Raw genomic sequence first — 22,137 nt, 5'->3', positions numbered from 1 at the left:
ATGTTGCATTATTCAAAGGAAAGTAATAACACAAGTAGGGTCATAATGAAGACAAAACCATTTTAAAATTGAGTTAAAATCCCATAGGGACACCTCCATCTTCACAGTCATTCATAACAGCCATGCGGCACTCTTGTCTTTGTAAGACAACAACAACAAAATCTGCATTCCCTGCAAGTACAAAAATGGGATTTGGCATGTTCTTTGATTTCAAAATTATTTCATGAAACATTTACTTGGGAGTGGTTAAAATTAATAGTATTTTCATATCAAGGTGAAAAATAAACTTTAAAATAAATGTAATGCACAATTATGAAACAGAAAAAAAATCTGATTTTTTTGCATTGTTTGAATGATTGAAAAATATATTTAAATATTTTTCACAATCTTTCTGTTACCTTTTTTTCGCTTAAGGAAGTTGTATACTAGTTCTCTGTGGTGTTGAATACAAAATGCCTAAAGATCTGAAATAACTGCCTGACTGGCTTGGCACACCTTGTATCAGCTTTCCCTCATGATTGAAACTAGTAAAATTACTTCAATATTACATTTTTTTTTGTCATATATCACAGATAATTACAAAAAAACAACTTGCCCAAATAGAATTTACAGAATAATCAGGATTATTTTTATTAATTCATCTTCAGTTTCAATAATATCATTACAGAAAAAAAAACATCCTTTTCATTATATTTATACATTAGTAGTAGAATGCTGTGTCATTGCTTCATTACAAGTGCTGGTCATAGTTTAGTGTGTGCAGTGTGACACTGAGTTCAGTCCAGTGTTACGAATCACTCAGTACAAAGGCAGTTTAACAATAACCTGCTTCTTCTTACTCAAATAAATCTATCTGGGTTTGATTGGTCCTCCTTGGGCAGGTGCCTGGACGTGCTCTGATGCTGCGTTCATGTCATAATGGGTTTATCGTAAACAGGAGCTGCCAAAAACATAAATGTGGAAAGTGTTATAATTGAATACTTTTTTTTAAATTCCATTTGGACGTGGTCCTTCTACTCAATGAACGACCTCCTTTAAACTGTCACCCTGTTCTTCCACTTGGTCTTACGTGACATGAACCCAGCATGAGCCTCTGACGCGTTATTATTAAAGAACAAATCCGGCCCAAAATGAACCTAGGGGTTAATAATACATGTGTACTGAGTCGACCGTTCTCTGGGATTTGTTTTCATGCTAATCGAATGTGACCAGTTTTAGCGCAAACCGCTAATTAGCTTATAACGCTAGTTGTAAGGGCACAGGTAAAGTAAAAATTAATCATTATTTCTATACCACTAACAAGGCTCAAAATAGCACCACACTTCCACGGTAGCATAATGAGGGTCCCTACATGTAAACTGAAGCATTGAGAACTTTGTAAGTGTACAGATTAAAAAGATAGTTTAGAAAGACAGGTATACAGGTGGGCGCCATCTTGGGTAAACAGTCATGACCAGTCGAACGACGAACGCCGTGCTTGAGCTATGTTACTGGTTGCACGGCGTTCGTCTGGTCCTGACTGTTTTCCCAAGATGGCGCCCGTCTGTATACGTGAATGGTACGGTTATTAACGGTACACGTGTTATTAACCCCTAGGTTCATTTTGCGCCGGATTTGTCCTTTAATCCCGCTACTTTTCTTGGCGAGACACACAGCCGCGTAGCAGCCAAGTGGTGGGCAGATGGTTGAGGTTAGGTACCTCAAATGGTTAAGTGTTAGGATAGCCCATTGATCAGGGGATAGGACCCGAACACTCGGGCACGGACGCCTGTCCAATGCTGGCGCTTGCAGGGCGTGTCTTAGCAAGAAAAGCAGTGGGATTCGTAAATTACGCGCCACTGATACAGATATGGTGCATTTGAGGTAACTGGGAAGTTTCTGGTGTCTGAACTAGAGGAATAAATGAGAAGACAGTGTTGGTACTAGGGCCAGGACTTTTGGAAAACTCTTCTTACACACCAATAATCGCATGAAGAACTGCCAGAAATGTTAACATTTAGTCAGATCAGAAGTCCCGCCCAGGTGCTGCACCCTTGTTTGACGCCTGGGAAGAAACCTGCCCAACGAGAAAGACACGCCCCCTTTTATGGGCATGCAAGTGTGGAGAAGGAGGGGAGGGGGAAAAAGGAAGATGAAAAGGAGTAGGGTGGAGGAAGACTGCATCAGCCTATCAGGAGAGGGATCAAAGCTCAGAAGTTGGGACTGGTGCTGCATTACAGTCATGGACGAAAGATAGTAGACGCGAGCTTCTGATCTGGAAGTTAACACTTCATATCTCTGGGGGGTAACTGAAGCGTAAAGATCAGCAGCAGCAACCGACTTTTAAAAACATCAATTATGTCCCCTCGGTGTCTTTAAGTACCGTAAAATTCAAATAAGTACCAGAATTTTGTACCATTATCACAATATGACCCTAATGCAGCATTAGACCTTCGACCATGTGGGTTTGTTTGGTACTGACCACACTGATAGGGAGAATCAGAGGAACTAGTTAAGGTATGGTGCATTGGTGAATGCTTGGGACTCACAGATTGCATATTATGCATTTAAACGGTCCTTGTTAATTGGTAAACAATTTAAGTCGAGTGTTCAATCAGCAGAATTCAGCAGCCAGCCGACCTACTACTTTGTTGATGCTAATAGTGAACTAAGGTTTTACTGTGGGCTAAATATCAAAGGTTTCCTTTATTTCTCAGTGATGCTCAGACTATGTACAGTACATTGAGAGAAAAGCAGTCAAATGACGTAGTTTATTTTACAGCCTAGAACTGCGTTGATTCTTTTGACTTTTAACAAGCACCTTAACACTGTCATGGTAGAAATACACCAGCTGTGTAGTTTACGAGCACCTGAACGCGACACCCTGCTTTCAAGTGATGTCGGGTTGGAGTTTTCTCTGAGTTGGGAAAACGGTATGTCACAACTCATTCAAAACAGCTCTCGTTCATGTGGTTTGGAAAAAAAAAAAAAAGATGGGAGGCGGCTGATTGGCCGCCAGCCTTTGAGACAAGTTGTCAACTAGGTATAGTAATTCATCTTTGGCTACTTAAAGGAGCAGTGTGTATGATTTAGTGGCATCGCAGATAGCAACCACTGAATACCCCCTCACCCCTCCCTTTCCAAGTGTGTAGTAGAAGCTACGGTGGCTGTCGGGTAACGTAAAGAATACAAAAGGCCCTCTTGAGAGCCAGTGTTTGGTTTGTCCGTTCTGAGCTACTGTAGAAACATGGCGGTGCAACTTGGCGGGCTCTGTGGAAGAGGAACTATGTAGATATGAATGGCTCATTGTTTAGCTAACGAAAACACAACGATTGGTAGTGTCGGGTAATTATAAAGTAATGAAAAACATAATTATGAATATTATATTCCATTTCAGCCAATAGAGCCCCCTAAATCCTACACACTGGTCCTTTAAAGGATCTGATCATATTCTACATTTTTCTGTCAACAAATCACATGAAAAGACCGAAACCAACAATGAATTCCTCCTACGTATCGTGTGTGTATCAAAGCCTAAGCCTAGAACTTATTCCTCTGTGCCATAGAGCTACAATTTTGTCCAAAAACTATTAAAACAAATGATCCACACTGTTGCATTGTATATATATTTTTTTTGTCTCAATCCCACATACACCGTCTGCTCCGAATACAGAGGAGCAGCATATGTATAATAATCCGTGGCTTAAAATAGTCCCCAACAAACGCAATGCAATGTTTGCTAAAAAACTACAGTTCCCAGCTGCATTAGGAAATTACGGAGATTTTTCTTTGATAAATTGGAGCTAATCTGACCTGCTTTAAAGGAATTGTTTGACGTTTTGGTAAATCCGCTTACCAAAATTAGATGAAACGATTTATTAATATGAAGCTCTCTCTACCACAGATGTTTGTATACTAAATATGAAGCTAAAGCCCGCATAAAGACGAAGTTTGCCTGGCTTTAAATATACTTTAATGTCTAAATGTAGACATTTTTGTCTAAATATAGTTTGTTTAATTTGTTCAAAAATCTAAGCATAAAAATGACAATTAGTGTTAGTTGGTGTCGGCCATTTTATGGGATTTCTTGATAATAAGGAAAACAATGTCACCACGATATCCTCTAATAGTTGTAAAAATGCAAATACATTTATCAGTTTCAAATTTCGCACTGTAGTTTCATGATGTAAACTATAAACGGAGTGCAGGGTTAAGGTCATACTGATACGGTCTCCGTGGCCCACCTGTGATATAAGAATCAGATCATAGAAGACATTATGTATTTTATGATGACATATGCGTTTATATCTGATGTCAGACCACAGAAATCATTCCAGTGTGGTGAAATGAGTCCTGCCTAACCACCGAACCACCTTAAAGAGTTGCATGGCTTTTACTGAGAGTCATGATGAGTTTTAGTGTATCAGTATGGATTAAAAATATTATAGCTGGAAAACAAAATTTAACAAGTATCCTTGTATGTTTTCCTCTTTTTTTGGCAAAAAAAATAAATAAAAAGTTATATACTGTACTGGCACAAACTATATCTGCAGCTTTAATCAAAAGATGTCTTTATAAGCATATAGTTCATATTTCTGTCAATACTGATGTTAAGGTCAGTGTGTTCAAGGGGGAGATGTAGGGATACTGCAGGGAAGGGTTATCAAGGAGTTTCTATATCTGGGTAGAGGATGCTAGAGCAGAAAAGAAGAAGAGAGAAAGAAGAGGGAGAGAAAAGGAAAAAAAGAGGTCAGGGGGATTGGGAGGAAGGTCTCTATATCTACCAGGGAAGAATATCAAACGCACAAAGCAAATGAACAGGAGAGAAGAGGGCATGAGTACTACTAAGATGATAATATTCAATCAGAACCATGGTAATAATAATAATAAATAGAATATTAATAATCATTATCATCAGGATAATAATAATAATAATAATAATATTATTACAGAATAAATCTCATATTTTATATTTTTTTTCACATTTTTTCTCCATTGAAATACAGTGATCTCCTCAGAGCAGACCAATGAGGTTTCAGCCTCCGCTGGCTCCGATTGGCTGTTGCATATGACATCACAGCTAATGGCGACCAGGTAGACATGCATCACTTCCTGCCCCCGCTCGTTTCCTGTCCAGACAGGAAGTCCTGGCACTGCCACGGTAATCGGTAGCGAGTGACATTGAAGTCTGGGGAGAAAGTATTTTGGTGTTACGGTTGGATGTGTCCCCCTACCCCCCCTCTCTCTTACAGGTGACTCGAATGAAATGATGAGAATATAACGTACCTGCATCATAGCCGTCCGATGACCATGACGTCCACGACCTCTCCCTTATGCAGTTCCACGTACTGCTCCGTTTTGGGAGGTAACATCAGCAGACCATTAGCGCTACGCATTGACATTAGCCTGCTGGATACCTGGTTGCCTGGAGAGAGAGAGAGAGAGAGAGAGAGAGAGAGAGAGAGAGAGAGAGAGAGAGAGAGAGACGGTGTTTATGTAGAGCTGCAAAAATCGATTAGTTGTCAACTATTAAATTAATGGTCAACTATGTTGATAATTGATTAATCGGTCTGAGTCATTTTTTTTTTTTTAATGATTCCAGCTTCTTAACCCTCTTAACCCTCTCCTCAGGTCAAGTCGGACCCCTTTTCAAAGTTTTCTATATCAGAAATGTGGGTTTCTTTCAACAAAATTGCCCAAAAATAACACGGACGGTTCAATGCAGCGCTCTTCGCAATCAAAGAATGTTGACTAAAATGGCATACAGGTAAAAGTGACAAAAGTGACAAAAACATTGAAAAAAAGCGACTAAAGGCATTGAAAGCCTAGAAAACAGCAGAATAAAGGTTTGAAAAAAAGAGTCAAACAAGGCACTAACAATGTTTTAAAAAGCGACCAAAACGGTAAAAAAATAAAAAAAATAAAGTGTTGATTTTCAGTTTTGACCCGGGTTTAAATGTGAATATTTTCTAGTTGCAGCCCTATGTATGTGTGAGCTTGTGTGTTTGTGCAATTTTGCACCCTATTATACAAATAAACATATAGTGAATATAAATTAGGAATTAAGTGACTTTAACATTTAATACACATCATTTTTGTTGTATGTAGTGCATGCATGTTTAATTTCCCCTACTATTAATCATAGCAACAATGGTCCACCAATAATTAAGGTCCTGTCAAAACAGACCCCTTTTTCAAAACACCACCTATTTTAAAAAGGTAGGTGTTTGAGTATTTATACGTTGCGCTTATCTCTGCAGTATGCTTTTCATGACACAATTATTTGTTTAATGTTTTGATCGCTCAATTAGACACACGGGACACACTCCCTTCCCCCTTCCCCCATCAGTGGAATTTTGTGTGTGTGTGCGTGTGTGTGTGTGTGCGTGTGCGTGTGTGCTTGTTTAACTATATTCGTGGGGTCCAAAAAACAGGAGTCCAGTATACTTGTTGGGTTCAGACAGCTTTGTGGGGCCAAAATGCTGGACCCAAAAGTTTAAAGGGCTGTTTGAGGGTTAAGACTTGGTTGTAGGATTAGGGATAGAATTAGGTTATGGTTAGGGTGAGGGTAAGGGTTAAGGTTAGGCATTTAGTTGGGATGGTTAAGGTTAGGGTAAGGGTTAAGGTTGGCATTTAGTTGGGATGGTTAAGGTTAGGGTAAGGGTTAAGGTTGGCATTTAGTTGGGATGGTTAAGGTTAGGGTAAGGGTTAAGGTTAGGGTAAGGGTTAAGGTTAGGCATTTAGTTGGGATGGTTAAGGTTAGGGTAAGGGTTAAGGTTAGGCATTTAGTTGGGATAGTTAAGGTTAGGGTAAGGGTTAAGGTTAGGCATTTAGTTGGGATGGTTAAGGTTAGGGTAAGGGTTAAGGTTAGGCATTTAGTTGGGATAGTTAGGGTAAGGGTTAAGGTTAGGCATTTAGTTGGGATGGTTAAGGTTAGGGTAAGGGTTAAGGTTAGGCATTTAGTTGGGATGGTTAAGGTTAGGGTAAGGGGCTAGGGAATGCATTATGTCAATGACGGGGCCCCACAATGATAGTGCCACAAACTGTGTGTGTGTGTGTGTGTGTGTGTGTGTGTGTGTGTGTGTGTGTGTGTCCTGTGCTTACCTGTGCTTTGTGCCCAGGGCAGTGGCTCCTGGTGATGCCAGGTGAGAATACAGCGGTGGTACTCTGGCCTGGGATCCAGCTTCACGTCACAGGAAAGCTGAAAAAACACACCGAAAATGTTACCGACATATTAAATATAGGTTTTATATTGTCCAACAAATTGAAGGGCTTAATTGATTTAAAACATTGTTGTCTAGGTATATTGCTTCACACTTAAAGGAATTTTCAAGGACATACATTCATTCTTTCTCACCGAGAGTTAGCTGAGAAGATCAATAACATTCTCGCATCTGTACACTAAATATGAAGCAGTTTCAACAAATTAGATATATAAACGTGTTAATCGATGAGCTTTAGAGGTGCTGGTAGGAGGATGTTGTTACCTTTAGGACAGAGCCAGGCTAGCTGTTGGGATGGCTGTAGCGGTTTCCAGTCTCAGTTATAAGCTAAGCTAACCCACTGCTAACCCATATTTACAGTACAAACATTAGAGAAGTATTGATCTTCTGATGTAACTCTCAACAAGAAAGCAAATAAGCGCATCTCCCAAAAGGTCTAAATTCTGCTTTAACAGTTATTACATATTACAAAATTTTACAAATTAGCAGCCCAAGATACAGTATCTAGTACTATCTAGTACCTAGGAATTCAGTGTCTTGCTCAAAGATACATCAGCAAGATAGGGGTTGATAGCTTGGGTTGGCAATGTTCTGTGTGTGTGTGTGTGTGTGTGTGTGTGTGTGTGTGTGTGTGTGTGTGTGTGTGTGTGTGTGTGTATATATATATGTGTGTGTGTGATAAACTTGATTTATGGTTCTGCGGAGGCTCCACACAGAGCTTTCGCCATAGCCTACGTAAGTGGCCTGAAGTGTATACTTGTGCGTTGGTGTGTGCGTCGATCTCTTAGCAGGGCCGACATGTGTATGTGTGCACGCACGTGTGTGTGTGTGTGTGTGTGTGTGTGTGGGGAGTGTGTGGTTGACGATTAGCTTCAGAGCGAGTAGCGACTCTAGAGTCATAGTGGGAGAAACTAAGTGTCTCCCCTGTGCTTTCTGACCACGGTGGGAAATCTGCAGCAGGAAAAGTTAACCCTCTCCTTGATTTCATGTTGCTTATAGAGAAGAACCAGGAAATGAGTCGGGGTAAATGCAACGCTACCAAGCCACGGCTGACCGACGTGTAGAATATTTTCTATTTTTGCACTTTCATTATGGCGTTTTATCGTGGTGAGTAAGCTATGTTTTAAATTTCAGTTTGCACTGTTTAAAGCCTATTTTCTATTTACACCTGCCATCTGTGGAAGCTGTGTTAATAATCTGTGTTGTTATGACAGTTCATTGTGTGTGTGTGTGTGTGTGTGTGTGTGTGTGTGTGTGTGTGTGTGTGTGTGTGTTACCCTAGCTTTAATAATTGTAGGTCTAGGGTCCAGAATGCCTTGCATCTTCCTCAGAGCAGGAATCACAAACAGGTTACATGTCACCACTGCAGACACTGGGTTACCTGGAAAACAAAACAAAACAAAACAGGGTTACTAAAGGTTAACCCGCAACAACAACTATCTACAAGGTTCAGCATCAGTAGATCATTTATATTAGTGCATACACAGCACAGTGTCTCCTGTATGTGTACACTAATATCTAGTCTGTCTTGCACTATCCCCATTTGCATTAAACATGTTATTCCTGTACATGTCTGCGTGTGTGTGTTAGCTGCTGATATCTCTTTACACTAGTGTAACCCAGACACATCCCTGTACATGTATTGTACTCAAGGGTGTAGGTTTGCAAATGGACGGTGGGGACTTGTCCCTTTCCATATTTTAGGAGGACAGAATTGTCCCTACCAATATTTGAGCGAGCTCATTCGCATCATCTTTGGAGTGAAGTCATATTAGATCATTCATGATGTGCCCTCCCAGAGGCTACTCCTCCATGATGACCTAGCATGCTAGCATTTGATTGGCTGAAAGGGAGGGGGCAATCTGAAGGTTCACATCACGTGCAAATATTGTACTTACTGCCAGACATGGAGGAGGCGAGAGCTGCCTAGTGTGCCCCAGTTATTTAGAATTGTAAAAGGTTTGGATTGCTTTGTAGCGTCTTTCCTCTGCCCGGCAGCTCTGTGCCGCTGTCTCTGCGTCCCCCACCCTTTTGGACACTGTTTGGGACTGCCTCCCTACTCCAGGATGCTTCCCACTGAAAAGCCTGGGGAAGAGGCTGCGAACTGCACTTTATCGGAGGTGGTGAAGTTACCATTTGTGTGGACAGTAAGCCACACAATGGTGAGATTTATGCCTGATCAGAACTGTTTTCAGTTAGTTTCGATTTCCACCTCCAATGAAGAGCACACAAGCGCTTCTCTAAATGCTGTCTCATCCAGAGACCAGAGTCCCAAACACGGCTCTGTGTCTGTCGGATGGTCGGAATATCAGCCGAGCAATAACGTAATGCACATCAGACTATAGGCAGGTCGATTTCTTCTTGAAATTGTAACTTTATTCTCATTAATTTACGACTTCATTCTTGTAACATTAACAACAAATAACATTGTTTTTCAAAATATAACAACTATTTATTCTCCAAATCTCAGAGAACACAGATAGGATAAGTTATATGGGGATATATATATATATATATATATATACATTTTGAACGTGAGCAGAAACACATGAGCTATTAAAGTCCAGGGGTTTATAAATGAATTCATCATTGACGTGAACGAGTGAAACGTGCACATTTAAAGAGGTTACTTCCCCAAACAAAAGACGCCAAAGAGGACAGAAGAGTAAATCAAGCCTACATGTGTGTTAAGATAACATTGAATGAGAAAAAGTTGATCTACAGGAGAATAAATATTTGAAAGCAATACAGAATGCCTGAGAGCCTTAAAGCCCTCAAAACCGCTTTGCGCTGGACGCTCCATTGATTTCCTACGGGGGAGAGCGCGGCGCTGCACCTGGCATCGCGCACCTGGTATCGCGCACCTGGCATCGCGCACCTGGCATCGCGCACCTGGCATCGCGCACCTGGCATCGCGCACTGCTTAGATTTGACGCTTTGCGCTTGGCTCAAAGTTCAAATTATTTCAACTTTGACCTAGTTGCTGCTGACCTTTTCGAAAGCGCAACCAATAAGATAACAGCTATCGTTACCTAGCAATGGTAAATAGCTTCCTTGCACACCCTCGATGATGAATACCTGCGCTGCGCTTTGCTCTGCGCAGAGAGCGCTTATCATGTGTAGGCGGCTTTACTGCTTTATATCCCATTATGTTTTTCTATTTTATTTTTCACCATATTTTGGTTCAGAAAAATTGACCAGAATTCAGGTAAGTGTTTGACATTTAAAATCCTGGGGGAGGACACCAGACCCCCAGCTTAATACATGTCCCCACCAATGTTGAAACGAAACCTACACCCATGATTGTACTATCCATAAATGTGTTTTGCTGTTATAGTCATAACCAACAGAGAGAGTACACACCCAACACAACCACAGTAAGCCACCTTCACAGAGAGGCATACGTCATCATTGCTTCAGGCTTTGGTTGCGCCTTGAAAGGTCAGTGGCAACAACGTCAAAGTTGAAAAGGTCTTCCAAGCAGGATGGAAGTCAGAGGTCATTTGTGGGTGAAGGCGGATTTATGCTTCTGCGGGGGCTTTACGCAGAGCTTTCGCCGTAGCCTACGTCTGAGGTTCATACTTGTGCGTTGTTGTCTGCGTCGTTCTAGAGAATCTCTTTAAGAGAATAGCATGGCCGGCATGGGTGTGTGCGTGGGGGGGGGGGGGGGAGTGTGTGGTAGAGCGAGTGAGAGGGTGACGGGGATTATCTTCGGAGCGAGTAGCAACTCTAGAGTCATAGTGAGAGAATCAAAGTGTCTCCCCGTGTTTTCTGACCACAGTGGGAAATCTGTAGCAGGAAAAGTTAACCCTCTCCTTGATTTCATGTTGTATATGGAGAAGGAGAACCAGGAAATGAGGAGGATGAAATGCAACGCTAAATGCCGCGATGTGTAGTTACATTTTTCAAGAGGTGCGGCTACGGTCAGGCTACGGCGTAGGGTCCGTATCTCCACGTACCTACTTAGGTACCCACCGTGTCGATTTAACGCAGGAGCATAAATTGACCTTATTGTGGGTTGATTTTTTAGGACCTACTTCCCATAGGTGCAGGGGTTAGTGGTTGTCTGGCCTCGGTCTCACTCGGGGCTACGACCTCCAGCAGGGAGGGCCCAGTCTCTCTGAAGTTGAAGTTTCCTTTAATAACAATAGCAATACATACACAGTGCTGGGACTGGAGCAAAGACCAACACACTCCAAATCACAAGTGCCCAGATCAAGGCCAAAGGACACACTATACTGTAGGATTCCTTTACATTGCCATGGCGACATACTGACATCTAGCACTGAAAACAACAGTGGAACTGCAACGCAGCAGTAAAGGACTGCTGTGCCTAAAGGCCGTTTTACAGTTGTGCGGAGGCTCCACGCAGAGCTCTCGCCGTAGCCTACATAAGTGGCCTGATGTTTATACTTGTGCGCTGGTGTGTGCGTCGAGCCGCGCGTGTGTGTGTGGGGAGTGTGTGGTAGAGGGAGAAGTGAGAGAGTGACGGGGATTATCTTCGGAGCGAGTAGCAACTCTAGAGTCATAGTGAGAGAATCTAAGTGTCTCTCCTGTGCTTTCTGACCACAGTGGGGAATCTGCAGCAAGAGAAGTTAACCCTCTCCTTGATTTCATGTTGTTTATGGAGAAGAACCAGGAAATGAGTCGGGGGAAATGCAACACTACCAAGCCACGGCTGAGCGACGTGTAGTTACATTTTTTGAGAGGTGCACGTCAGGCTACGGCGTAGGGTCCGGCGTAGACGCAGAGGGATCTGCGTCTACGCCGGACCCTGCGCCGTCGATTCGACGCACAACTATAAAAAGGCCTTTAGAGTCAAAGAGAGACTGGGGGGGTTCTATAGTAGCTTCTTAAACCAAAACTTTATACAGATCTTCAAAATCTTGTTGTTGGCAGCTCTTCAAAAGGACAGTTCTGCCCATTTGTAACCCTTGCAATCTTGTTAATGTTTTCCACTGTATCAGTTAGTTGTTTCTAATAAAGACAATCTTAGATCTATAGAGCAGAGGTTTTTACAGTTTGAGGGGCAGAGGTAGAGACTGTGTTTGGAGAAAGGGACAGCTGCATGCAGGTGTTCTGAAAACAACAGAAATGTAGTTCTTGTAGTTTGGCCCACCGATTTCCTCTGCTAACAAAACATGGTCAACAGTTGAAGCTGCAGCAGTGGCTTTAACACAAAGCTCATGGAGGCGATAAAGTTACTTGGAGTAACACAATAAAGAGATTTTTGATACCAAAGGAATTGCAGCCTAAAACTACGGGACCTTAACTAAAATGAATTGAAATATGAATGGTATATAATGAACTTTACCTGAAGCTCAGGTTTACTTGGACTGACTCGCCACAGCCTCACTGTGTGATTTGTAAAGAAGTGCTTGCTAGCTATAGACCTTTTTCACGGCAGACATGTTGACATGGTCATAGTAGGAAAAGCACAGGTGTATTTAAACCCATTAATGATGGCTGCATTCCACTTAGGAGAGGTCCTGGTGTTGTGCATGCTGACTCACTGAAACAGCTTACTGGGACACTTGATGGAATTGAGCCATCGTTAAGGTTATCTATTTCAGCTGTGCTTTTCCTACTATGACAAGTCTAAATGTCTGCTGTGGGGCGGCCTCTAGCTCACCCAGTAAGAGCGTTCGCCCCATGTTGGCTGAGTCCTACGGCGGCCCGGGTTCGAATCCGACCTGCGGCCCTTTGCTGCGTGTCGTCCCCCATCTCTCTACCCCTTTCATGTCTATCCACTGTGACTATAATGAAGGGAAAAGCCCCAAAAAATAATGTCTGCTGCTACCCACAAAACCCAGAGTTTAGCGATAGAGCGTTTAATCACTCGGCCGATGCCTGCGTTCAAGAGGCCGATTTACAAAAAGATTTCTGCAGACACATCTGCATGCAGCCTCTTCAGTGTGGCTGCTGTAGAACAAAGTTAGCGCTCCCTCTTATCAATTTCTCCAATATAAGGGCATACGGCAGCATAACGGCAGCAAGCCTCCAACCAGCTAAACTAGTTTACAAGGCTCGAAAAACTATTGTATGGGCGTCCCCAGCACTGCCTTCTTCTCCCGACCAGTTACAACGGTTATCAGATTCGTCATTTGGGATGGTTGTAGGACGGTGAATAAGTGTAACTGTGAAGCCGTTTGAAGTGTGAAGTGTTTTGAAAACGTTTTTCCTTTGCATTTTCAAAACTATGCTGTTAAAGTTAAAGCCTGCAACTGAAGACATTCCAGACAGAGACAATGCAGACAATAAATGTGCATTTAAGTTCAGCAATTTTGTTTCTCATTTGTTATTACTTGTTACTGTTGTATTCTATCAGACAACAACTTAATATCAGCAATATATATCGGCTGTCCTGCTCTTTAAATATCGGCATCGGTCATTGAAAAAAGCCCTGCTGGAGAGTTTCAGTGAGTTTCACTCAAAACGCTGCATGTAGCTCCAGCAGAGAGCAATACGCAACAGCCATTGGAGACATATGTCGTCAAAACCAATTGTTTACTATGCAAGCCCACATAAAAGTAGCATCCCGAGTCAGGTTACACCACTGTCATATATATATTCCAGGGTCAAGGTGCATCTACGTTCCAGATAAGCAGCCATTTGATCACATCTGAGCCATGGAGAGGCGCATCCAGGCTACCGTGTGACTTCTTCTGTCTGCATACTGTAGCACATGCAGCGTGTTCTATGGATATCAAATGCCACTACACAATGGAGAGCCAGACTGACTCCTTTTGTCATAATATGTTGAAAAAGATGTACATTAGAGATTTCTTAAGCAGTATGCTATAAAAAATAAACCGACTGACACGATTAGGTCTGAATTTATTTGTTTGCTGGTAACTGATCAAGAGATACAGGGTCCAGGGCAAAAATGGGAAGAACTGTCTTAAAACGCAGAGTGAGGCAGGTTTTACACATAGTCCAGGCCTTAGACTGCTTGAATAAAATAAGAGCAACCTTATTTTGCCTTTACCCCAGTATATCAGCAATATAGCAATTCCAACAGTTCCATAAGCAAACCATACAAACCAAGGATGAGGACAGCTAGAGTACAGACAAACAAGACAGGGGATGATGCTACATGTGGGTCCAGGGCTGGAGGGAAACAAGAGGAATGGCCAATGTTGCCCTAACTAGCGACAGTATGCTGAGGTAGGAGCGAACCATTATAAACCAATGGGTAAGTTTAGGCACCCATTTACAGACAAGCAAGTCAGATTGTCAGAATACACACCCTGGAGGCGTATTGCTCTGCTGACATTATTGAGTCACATCCGTGTCAATATTTGCGAAACGCCTTTGCGATAGTGTCACTCTGGCCATAAACATCTAACCGTCATGCTATACATCCATTTCTGGTATAAATGCCACCTAACCAAATACAAAAATATACGAATTAAACCAAAAAATTACGCACAATTTATCAAACCTGCGATACACAGAAAATTTACAGACTTATATATGATTTAAGGGATGATAACTTTCAAATCCATACCCTACTAATATGACCACATCGCCGGTCGTCTGTGTGACGACGCATCATCATCATCTCTCTCATCAGGGCCGCCCTTTCCTTCACTCGCTGTCTGTTTTCTGCTCATATTGTTTGCATTATTTTAAAATATTTAAAACAGTAAAGCAAAACCAGAAAACCCTATACGGTATACATTTGTTGTTGCTCCGTTATTTCTGAGACCAGGAAACTCAGATATTTTGTCCAATAAACAAACAAACATCCATTCGAGCACATAACATTTGTTTACAATATTAGGTGTGTCTGACAAAGTGCAGTCTGAACGCAAACAAAAAAAAGGAACAATGTTGCAACTTTACCCCACGAATCGCACCGGGTCTACCGAACTATACTTGAGAAAGCGCTCCTTAGTGGGCGTTGAGACAAAATAACACAAAATAGATTATCAGGGTAAAGCAAAGGGGTATCGGAGATGGTCCAGGGGGTTTTGAGCAAGGAGAGGACACACTTACAGACACCCAAATAACACACACCCAGTTACTTCGGACATAAATATATTACCTGGCAGAGCAAAGATGAGTTTCCGTATTCCATCAATGTCAACTGTGGCAAATGTAGTAGGAAGACTGCGGAACAGAAACCCACAGGTGATTACTTTTCCTCCAGGTCTCAGAACAGTATCAAAGGCAGTGGTAGCGTCAGCAATAGTAGTAGCAGCAGTAATACTTAGGCTTGGGTTTTTAAAAAAGAAATCCGTTGAAATCGATTTTCATTAAGATGATCCAATATTGATTCAAAATAATCCAGAATCGATCTCTGTCTTTATCACATGATACTAGAATACCTAAGGAATCCATTGGTACCCTTCCCAATCTCACCCTGGCTTCATAAAGACTCGTCCAAAGTGGATCTGAGCATGAAGGTCAATATCCAGCACCTGCTTTAGGTAGTCCTGATAAGACACACAAACACACACACAGATGGAGAACAATAATACTGTAAAAAAAAAAAAAAAGGAAGCTGTGAGACAGTAGTGCTTTCATACACTGTGTTGTTAGAGCAGAAAAACAAACCTGGAGGATGAACAGCAGGCAAACAAATATTCTGTGAAAAGGGTTGGTGAGAATTTGGCTGCTTCCTTATTAAAGATCAGAATATCTACTCAACATTGTCAGTAAATTATTTAGTAAGTTAGAAGAGATGGGTCATAGGCGAGAGGTTACCTTCTCTCCCATGGACACACCCCCCGAAGTGATGATGACGTCGGCACGACTGATTCCCTCGTGGAGCGCTGACAGCAAGTCATCAGGGCTGCAAACACGCATGATACATTAAACTCAGCTCACTACTAAATGGGGAGTGCTACTCAGCCTACGAAAACATCTGTGTAATATCTTCTGTGGCTGTGACGGGTATTTGTAAAGTCTGAGAAAATAACCCTGTTGATGTCACAGTGATGTCATCAGGGTTATGTTGATTTGATTATGTTTGATTATTAATGGAAAGCTTGTGTTACAAACTGGAGAAGTGTAATTTAAAAGAGGTGGGTGTTTACCATGCAAGGAGGTCTTAACAAAAAAAGACACAACCAAGTGGCATTACGGGAAGCGAAGGATCCAGTTTTACTTGGGACTTTGCTGCATCAATTTTGTCCATTCTTTTTTTACTCTATCTCTTGCAATGCCCACTACTTAAAGGGATACTTTGTCGATTTAAATCCAGCTCTGTGTCATGGCAGTGTGGGCAGTGGGTTTAGATCAGACCCCCAGGAAGTGTCAGGCTTTGAAGCCAATTTCACATAGCGGCCAAACATTAATACTTCCGTGTCAGTCACGTGATGCCATGGGGCCCAAAAAGATTATTCCATATAGACGTACATGGCGAAAGAGTGTGTAAATCAGTGGGTAATTCATTTTGAGCATCACAAGCCCTGCGAAATGACTCGTTTCACTTTCAGAATTTGATCCATTCGATCCGATAACATTTGGAAAATCTAGAAGAGCGGCACGATTAAATAAATGAATCCCCATTCAACTTAGCCGAGGAGCTTAACCGGAAGTAGCCGGCTCGGCCGGCGGAGGTCTCTAGTGAGCCTGCTCTATGGGCCCCATAGTGCAGAAGCAGCACTGATCATCAAGATAATCTTATATGGGGCAGTTGAACTTTTTTGGCTTCATGCGCCACTGAGCAACTCTCATAGGAATGAACGGGGCTCCGCCTCAAACGCTGTATCCAGGTTTTATTATACATCCATGGTTTAGCTGAAACCGTGGTCTGCGGAGATGCCAAATCTCTGCAGACCTTCACTGCTCTGCTCCTTAGGAAGCTTATTTTAGAAGTAATCTGTATAAGCCAAGTGCCCCTACTTGTCTCCAACGATGCCCAGGTTGATGGTGGGATATCCATGTTCCTGGATGGTGGACAGCAGGGTGGAGCGGTTGGAGTCTCGTATTTTCCCTGGGTGGAGGTCATCCTCTGGATTCAACAGCTACTCACACACAAACGTAAAAGGAATTCAGCTGATATCTACATGCAGTAGGAAACCCATAACTCTGAATGCAAAGATCATAGGAAAAGTCTGTGTGTATTTTCATCTGTTTATGTACCTCGTTTCCAGTGGACATGACAGCCACCACAGGGAACTTGTGCACGCTGACCTCAGTCACTCCCACTGTAGCTAGCAGGCCGATCTCTGACGGGCCCATATGTGTTCCTTTAGCCAACACACACTCCCCTCGCCTGATGTCATGGCCTATTGGCCTGTGCAGACACACAACGTTACAATCATAATTAGCTGGAGGATTTTACACAGCTCTGATATGAATTAGCCTCCACTTGGTTCCTTTAGCATATAGAAGTTTGTTTTTACCTGATGTCCTGTCCGGGCCGGGCCTGGACCATGATCCTCACCTCCAGCTCCTCCGTGCCCTGAAACAAACCACACTGTTACTATCATCATACCTGCAAACAAACGCATACTATAAAAGTAGACAGAATTCAAGGTACTTACATCCTCAGACTCCCTCAGAAGTTCTGTATCTTCTATCTGGACCACAGCGTCGGCTCCACAAGGAATCGGAGCCCCGGTCGTCACCCTCATCACCTGACCTGGCATCACTGTGTGAGTGGGCTGCAGACACACACAGACACACACAGACACACACCTTATTGAGTCTGATTAAATCCCTGTTTCGAAAGATAACTGGCAACATTAGTTGAATGATAGGATTAGCCTTTGAATATATCCACAGACATAAACTCAACTGTAAAACACACCATCTGCCTCTAATTTGTGATTTATGGGGTTGTGTGTTCACGTAGGGCCGCTCTGCAGCAACCAGACAACAAGATGATTTCCTGGAGAAGCTCTCTCCATTTGTTGAGTCGTTGTCATTGTTGACAGACATCACAGGTTGTGTTTTAATGCTTTGAACTGTGTTGCCTTTCCTACAATCTAAAAGGCTTGCTGTATTCAACAGGGAGCCAATTCACTACGATTGGCTCAGCTGTTTTAGAGCTATGAGACCAGTGATGTGACTGAATGATAATCACGCAGATACACCCACTTGGACACACAGGCTGTGTGTTCAAGACCTTCCACTTGTCGCTGGCCTTGCTTGCGCCATTAAAATAGGACCCATAGTCCTACTCGTAGCAGCATTAGAATTTTTAATAGCACTTCTAGGGCTGGGTATCGTCAATGATTTCCCGAATCGATTCAATTCCTAATCACAAGCTCCCGATTCGATTACAATACCAACTTTGCTTGGATATAAAAGAGCTTCTCGGAGAACTTATGCTGGAAATTGTACAAAAAAGCAACCCTCAAATAATTTTTTATAATGCATCAGGTTAATCTTTATATTAAGAATTGACCCCCCAAAATGTACTGTAAATGTATTTAAAGTACTTTTTATTTATACATGCATGGTGAAAAGGCATATATTAAAAGATTAATTTCTGTTTTTTATGAATCCATATCAGAACACTCAAACAAAGATCGATTTTAATTGGAGAATCCATTATTTGAACCCAGCCCTAGCCACTTCTTACATAATGTCACAGCGTTACTCACCGTGCTTGATGTACAAACGTAGATGGTGGGATTTGTATTAGTAGAAATGCTAATAGTTGTGTTGTTAGCACTGCTAGTATCTGTACTGCTAAATGTAACACTAATGGCACTAGGCTGTGTTGATCACGACTGGAACTTATCACAGTGTTAGTGGATTAGAGCTGACCTGTTGTCCGGCCTGTGATTCTCCCATGATGAAGCGATCTCCCGGGCCGTCAGCAGCTACAGGTCAATGATAATGATGTTGATTAAGTCAATTACGGAAATTAGACCATGACTATTGATTTTTAACCCTTGGGTTGTCTTCCAATGGACCATGCACGCAGGTCCTCCTGGGTCAAAACTGAAAATCAACACTTTATCTGATGTTTTTGTCCCTTCATTCGCACTTTTTTCAATGTTTCTGGCGCTTTTTTGCCGTTGAACGCTTCTTTTCACTAGACTACCATGTATAAACAACACTCACACCAACTTATTATTACTTTTACACTTATTTTTGGAATTCATGGTCAATAAACCTAACGTATATGAAAGTTCAGAGAGGATATTGTTTCGACAACATTTCAATTTGTTTTTCAAATGCTAAAAAATTGAAAAAAACAAAAAAAGTAGAGATCCGATCTCTTGTTGTACTTGCAAAGGAAGTTGTAAGGAATCATCTGTGTTATTTTTGGGTAAATGAAATTAGGGAGTTAAAAAGAAATCCATATTTCTAAAATAGAAATTTAGAAAACTGGTCAAATTTGACCCGAAGACAACACAAGGGTTAAAACTCAAGTTGCAGCCAAGAGCCCAGTTTACGTACAGAATGCTGTGTGAAGAATTTGATCTTAAATTCATTCAATGCCAACAAGTGAATACATGTAAATGTGTAGATGAATGCAGATGTCAGCAAAGTTACATTTACCCTGTTTTACATTTGTGTCCCCCATGAACTGTTTATCTGTTGTTGTTTAGTAATAGATAGTATTAGTGGTCTCACCTCGTACAGCGTAGCCATCTTTAACGGAAGCAGGGAACGGAGGAAGGTTGTCTTTGGCATAGATGTCCTGAGCGAGCACTCGACCGAAACCATCTAAAGAAATTGGCCCAAACCAGGTCAATTTAGTGCAAACCACATTTGAACAACAAACACTACACACATTTTCATGGACAAAATTCCACGACAAAAACCTTTCCACGGCCTCTAGTGACCGATACAAATTGTATTGTATCGGTCACTAGAGAGCCATGAAATGAAATATACACTTACCTGGCATTATTCAAACATATCAGATTCAAACTCTATTCAAACATGATTTTATTTAGCTGGCATACACGGAGGGAGAGACGGAACGAAAATGAGAAAAAAGGACAAATGAGAAGATGAGAAACGTACGTGATAGTTTACAAAACACTGTCGCGCATCAACGCATATTAGAGATACGTTACGTCAGCTACAGGAAATAATTACGAAAAAAGGTTATCCACGGAAGATTACTGTAACAATTAATTTAATTAAACACGACAAAATTCAATGCCGTTTCCAAAACTTTCACTAATTCCATGACCACGGGAACCCTAACTACAAATATTACCAATAACACACAATGATAATGCAATGTCTATATGCCTGTGCATAAACGAGACAAACAGAACAGAACAACACACATACACAGAAGACTCACCTCTGTAGTTAATGACTTCAATTCCCAGAATAGGTGTCATCTCTAGAACAGTGATGAAGGCTTTGTCCATTGAAGTCAATGGGAACGGAGACATGCGATGACGACGTGCCACTTTACTGATGTCCACCGCACTGTGGCCTACACACAGACACACACAAACACACACACACACACAGAGTATGTGAGTAAGTAGTGAATACCTTTACCGTGAAGTTTAAAAATGTTCCACAGTTATGAAAGTTACTGTTAGGGCTCCTGCACACTGCCTGCGTGGCGTGAGCGTGGCGTTTCTGTTGCGTGGCGTTTTCTACGTCTTTTCACACCAGAAACGTGTCTGACGCGGCGCTGCTGCTGCTAGCCTTGTCTGTACACATGTACGTTTCCCATGAACATAAACTTAAATTTATACTGATTTGATTACAGCAAAGACAATGTCGGCAGTATTGACTTGCAATATTTGAAAATCATCATCATCATTCATCAAATCATTTTATTTTTTTTTTATTAATTACATTTACATCTGCATTTATGTCAAAACCTAGAGACTTTCAAACATCAAAATGTCATTTATTAATATGTATTTGTGTCAAAATGACATGTGTCAATGACATCTTTTCGTATTCCATTTTGCCTGGAAACGCTTCCAACATGCTGCGTGTTGCGTGAAAAATAGGCGTCGGATCTATTTCTATCATGTACGCGTTTTCAGCGCGGCTTGAGCCGTGCGTGTCACACAGGCAGTGTGTACGCTCTAACCTGTTAACATGGGAGCCGAAATAAAAACGGACACGCCACGCAGGCAGTGTACAGGAGCCCTTACAAGGCTGGCATGTTAATGAGACACGCGCGCACCACCCCACGCCCCCAACGCCACACACAACACACACACACACACACACACACACACACACACACACACACACACACACACACACACACACACACACACACACACACACACACACACACACACACACACACACTTTCTCTCTCTCTCTCTCTGAACTTACTGGCTCTCAGAATGTTCTCATTACTGCCACATCGTGACTGAACCTGCAGAGAGACAGACACATGTTCTATATTTGGTCATTGTTTGATGCAAATATATGGAGGGGATGATTTTAATACCTCCTCCTTCATAACAGGACAGTCTGGCAAAGGCTTTCATGTTGATGTATCTATTAATAATGTCTAATACACAGGACATGGAGACATAAATAACATGAATTCTAGCTGTGACGTTCAAAACCAGCACACCAGCAGCTGTGTGTCTAATTCTGTGACTGCATAGAACAACACAGGATTATTAGAAATTAAAACAGGAATCAGTATGGGGTTTGATTGATGTACCAGTCTAATGCTGATCCTTAATAACATTTCAGATATCTTCTGGTGTGTTGTCCCTATCTGCTATGGAAGTTCATTCATCAATGATTTTCTTCATTGCTTTTCATTTATGTAAGTTGTCTCTTTGTCTTGATTTGAATGTTAAAAACGTAGCGTGCCATTGCATACAAATTGAATACCGTAAATAAATAGATATTAAATAAAGCCAGTATTCAAATAATAGCCATGTCTGGTACAAACAAATAAGGCCGGTCAACAATAAAAAGACAATTAAAAAACAGTGAGGATTGGTGAAAATCCCTGTATTCCCGTGACTAACATGGTAAAATTCAGCTTTAGGTAAATTTCCTCAGCACT

General features: G+C 41.7%; 1 protein-coding gene across 4 annotated transcripts in view; it reads right to left on the bottom strand.

Annotated features, from left to right (window-relative positions):
* Nucleotides 1-4,533: 4,533 nt before the first annotated feature.
* The window catches only part of gphna (gephyrin a), a 33,233-nt gene continuing 15,629 nt past the window's right edge, over nucleotides 4,534-22,137 (bottom strand). For 2 of the 4 annotated variants that reach the window (XM_039786104.1, XM_039786106.1), the window contains 16 exons: nucleotides 21,444-21,486; nucleotides 20,434-20,571; nucleotides 19,749-19,841; nucleotides 18,933-18,988; nucleotides 17,702-17,821; nucleotides 17,561-17,619; nucleotides 17,298-17,451; nucleotides 17,058-17,179; nucleotides 15,915-16,002; nucleotides 15,570-15,643; nucleotides 15,253-15,317; nucleotides 11,240-11,338; nucleotides 8,480-8,583; nucleotides 7,084-7,180; nucleotides 5,266-5,404; nucleotides 4,534-5,167 (listed from right to left, as the gene is read on the bottom strand). In XM_039786104.1, the coding sequence (XP_039642038.1) occupies nucleotides 5,271-5,404; nucleotides 7,084-7,180; nucleotides 8,480-8,583; nucleotides 11,240-11,338; nucleotides 15,253-15,317; nucleotides 15,570-15,643; nucleotides 15,915-16,002; nucleotides 17,058-17,179; nucleotides 17,298-17,451; nucleotides 17,561-17,619; nucleotides 17,702-17,821; nucleotides 18,933-18,988; nucleotides 19,749-19,841; nucleotides 20,434-20,571; nucleotides 21,444-21,486 (1,446 nt within the window). In that variant the 3' untranslated portion in view covers nucleotides 4,534-5,167; nucleotides 5,266-5,270. The remainder of the gene's footprint in view (nucleotides 5,168-5,265; nucleotides 5,405-7,083; nucleotides 7,181-8,479; nucleotides 8,584-11,239; nucleotides 11,339-15,252; nucleotides 15,318-15,569; nucleotides 15,644-15,914; nucleotides 16,003-17,057; nucleotides 17,180-17,297; nucleotides 17,452-17,560; nucleotides 17,620-17,701; nucleotides 17,822-18,932; nucleotides 18,989-19,748; nucleotides 19,842-20,433; nucleotides 20,572-21,443; nucleotides 21,487-22,137) is intronic. The other 2 variants (XM_039786105.1, XM_039786107.1) reach the window with 1 other exon arrangement.

Source organism: Perca fluviatilis, chromosome 20, assembly GCF_010015445.1.
Source record: "Perca fluviatilis chromosome 20, GENO_Pfluv_1.0, whole genome shotgun sequence".
Lineage (NCBI taxonomy): Eukaryota > Metazoa > Chordata > Actinopteri > Perciformes > Percidae > Perca > Perca fluviatilis.
Note: the sequence above shows the minus strand (reverse complement) of the source record. Positions and strands in the feature narration are given on the sequence as shown.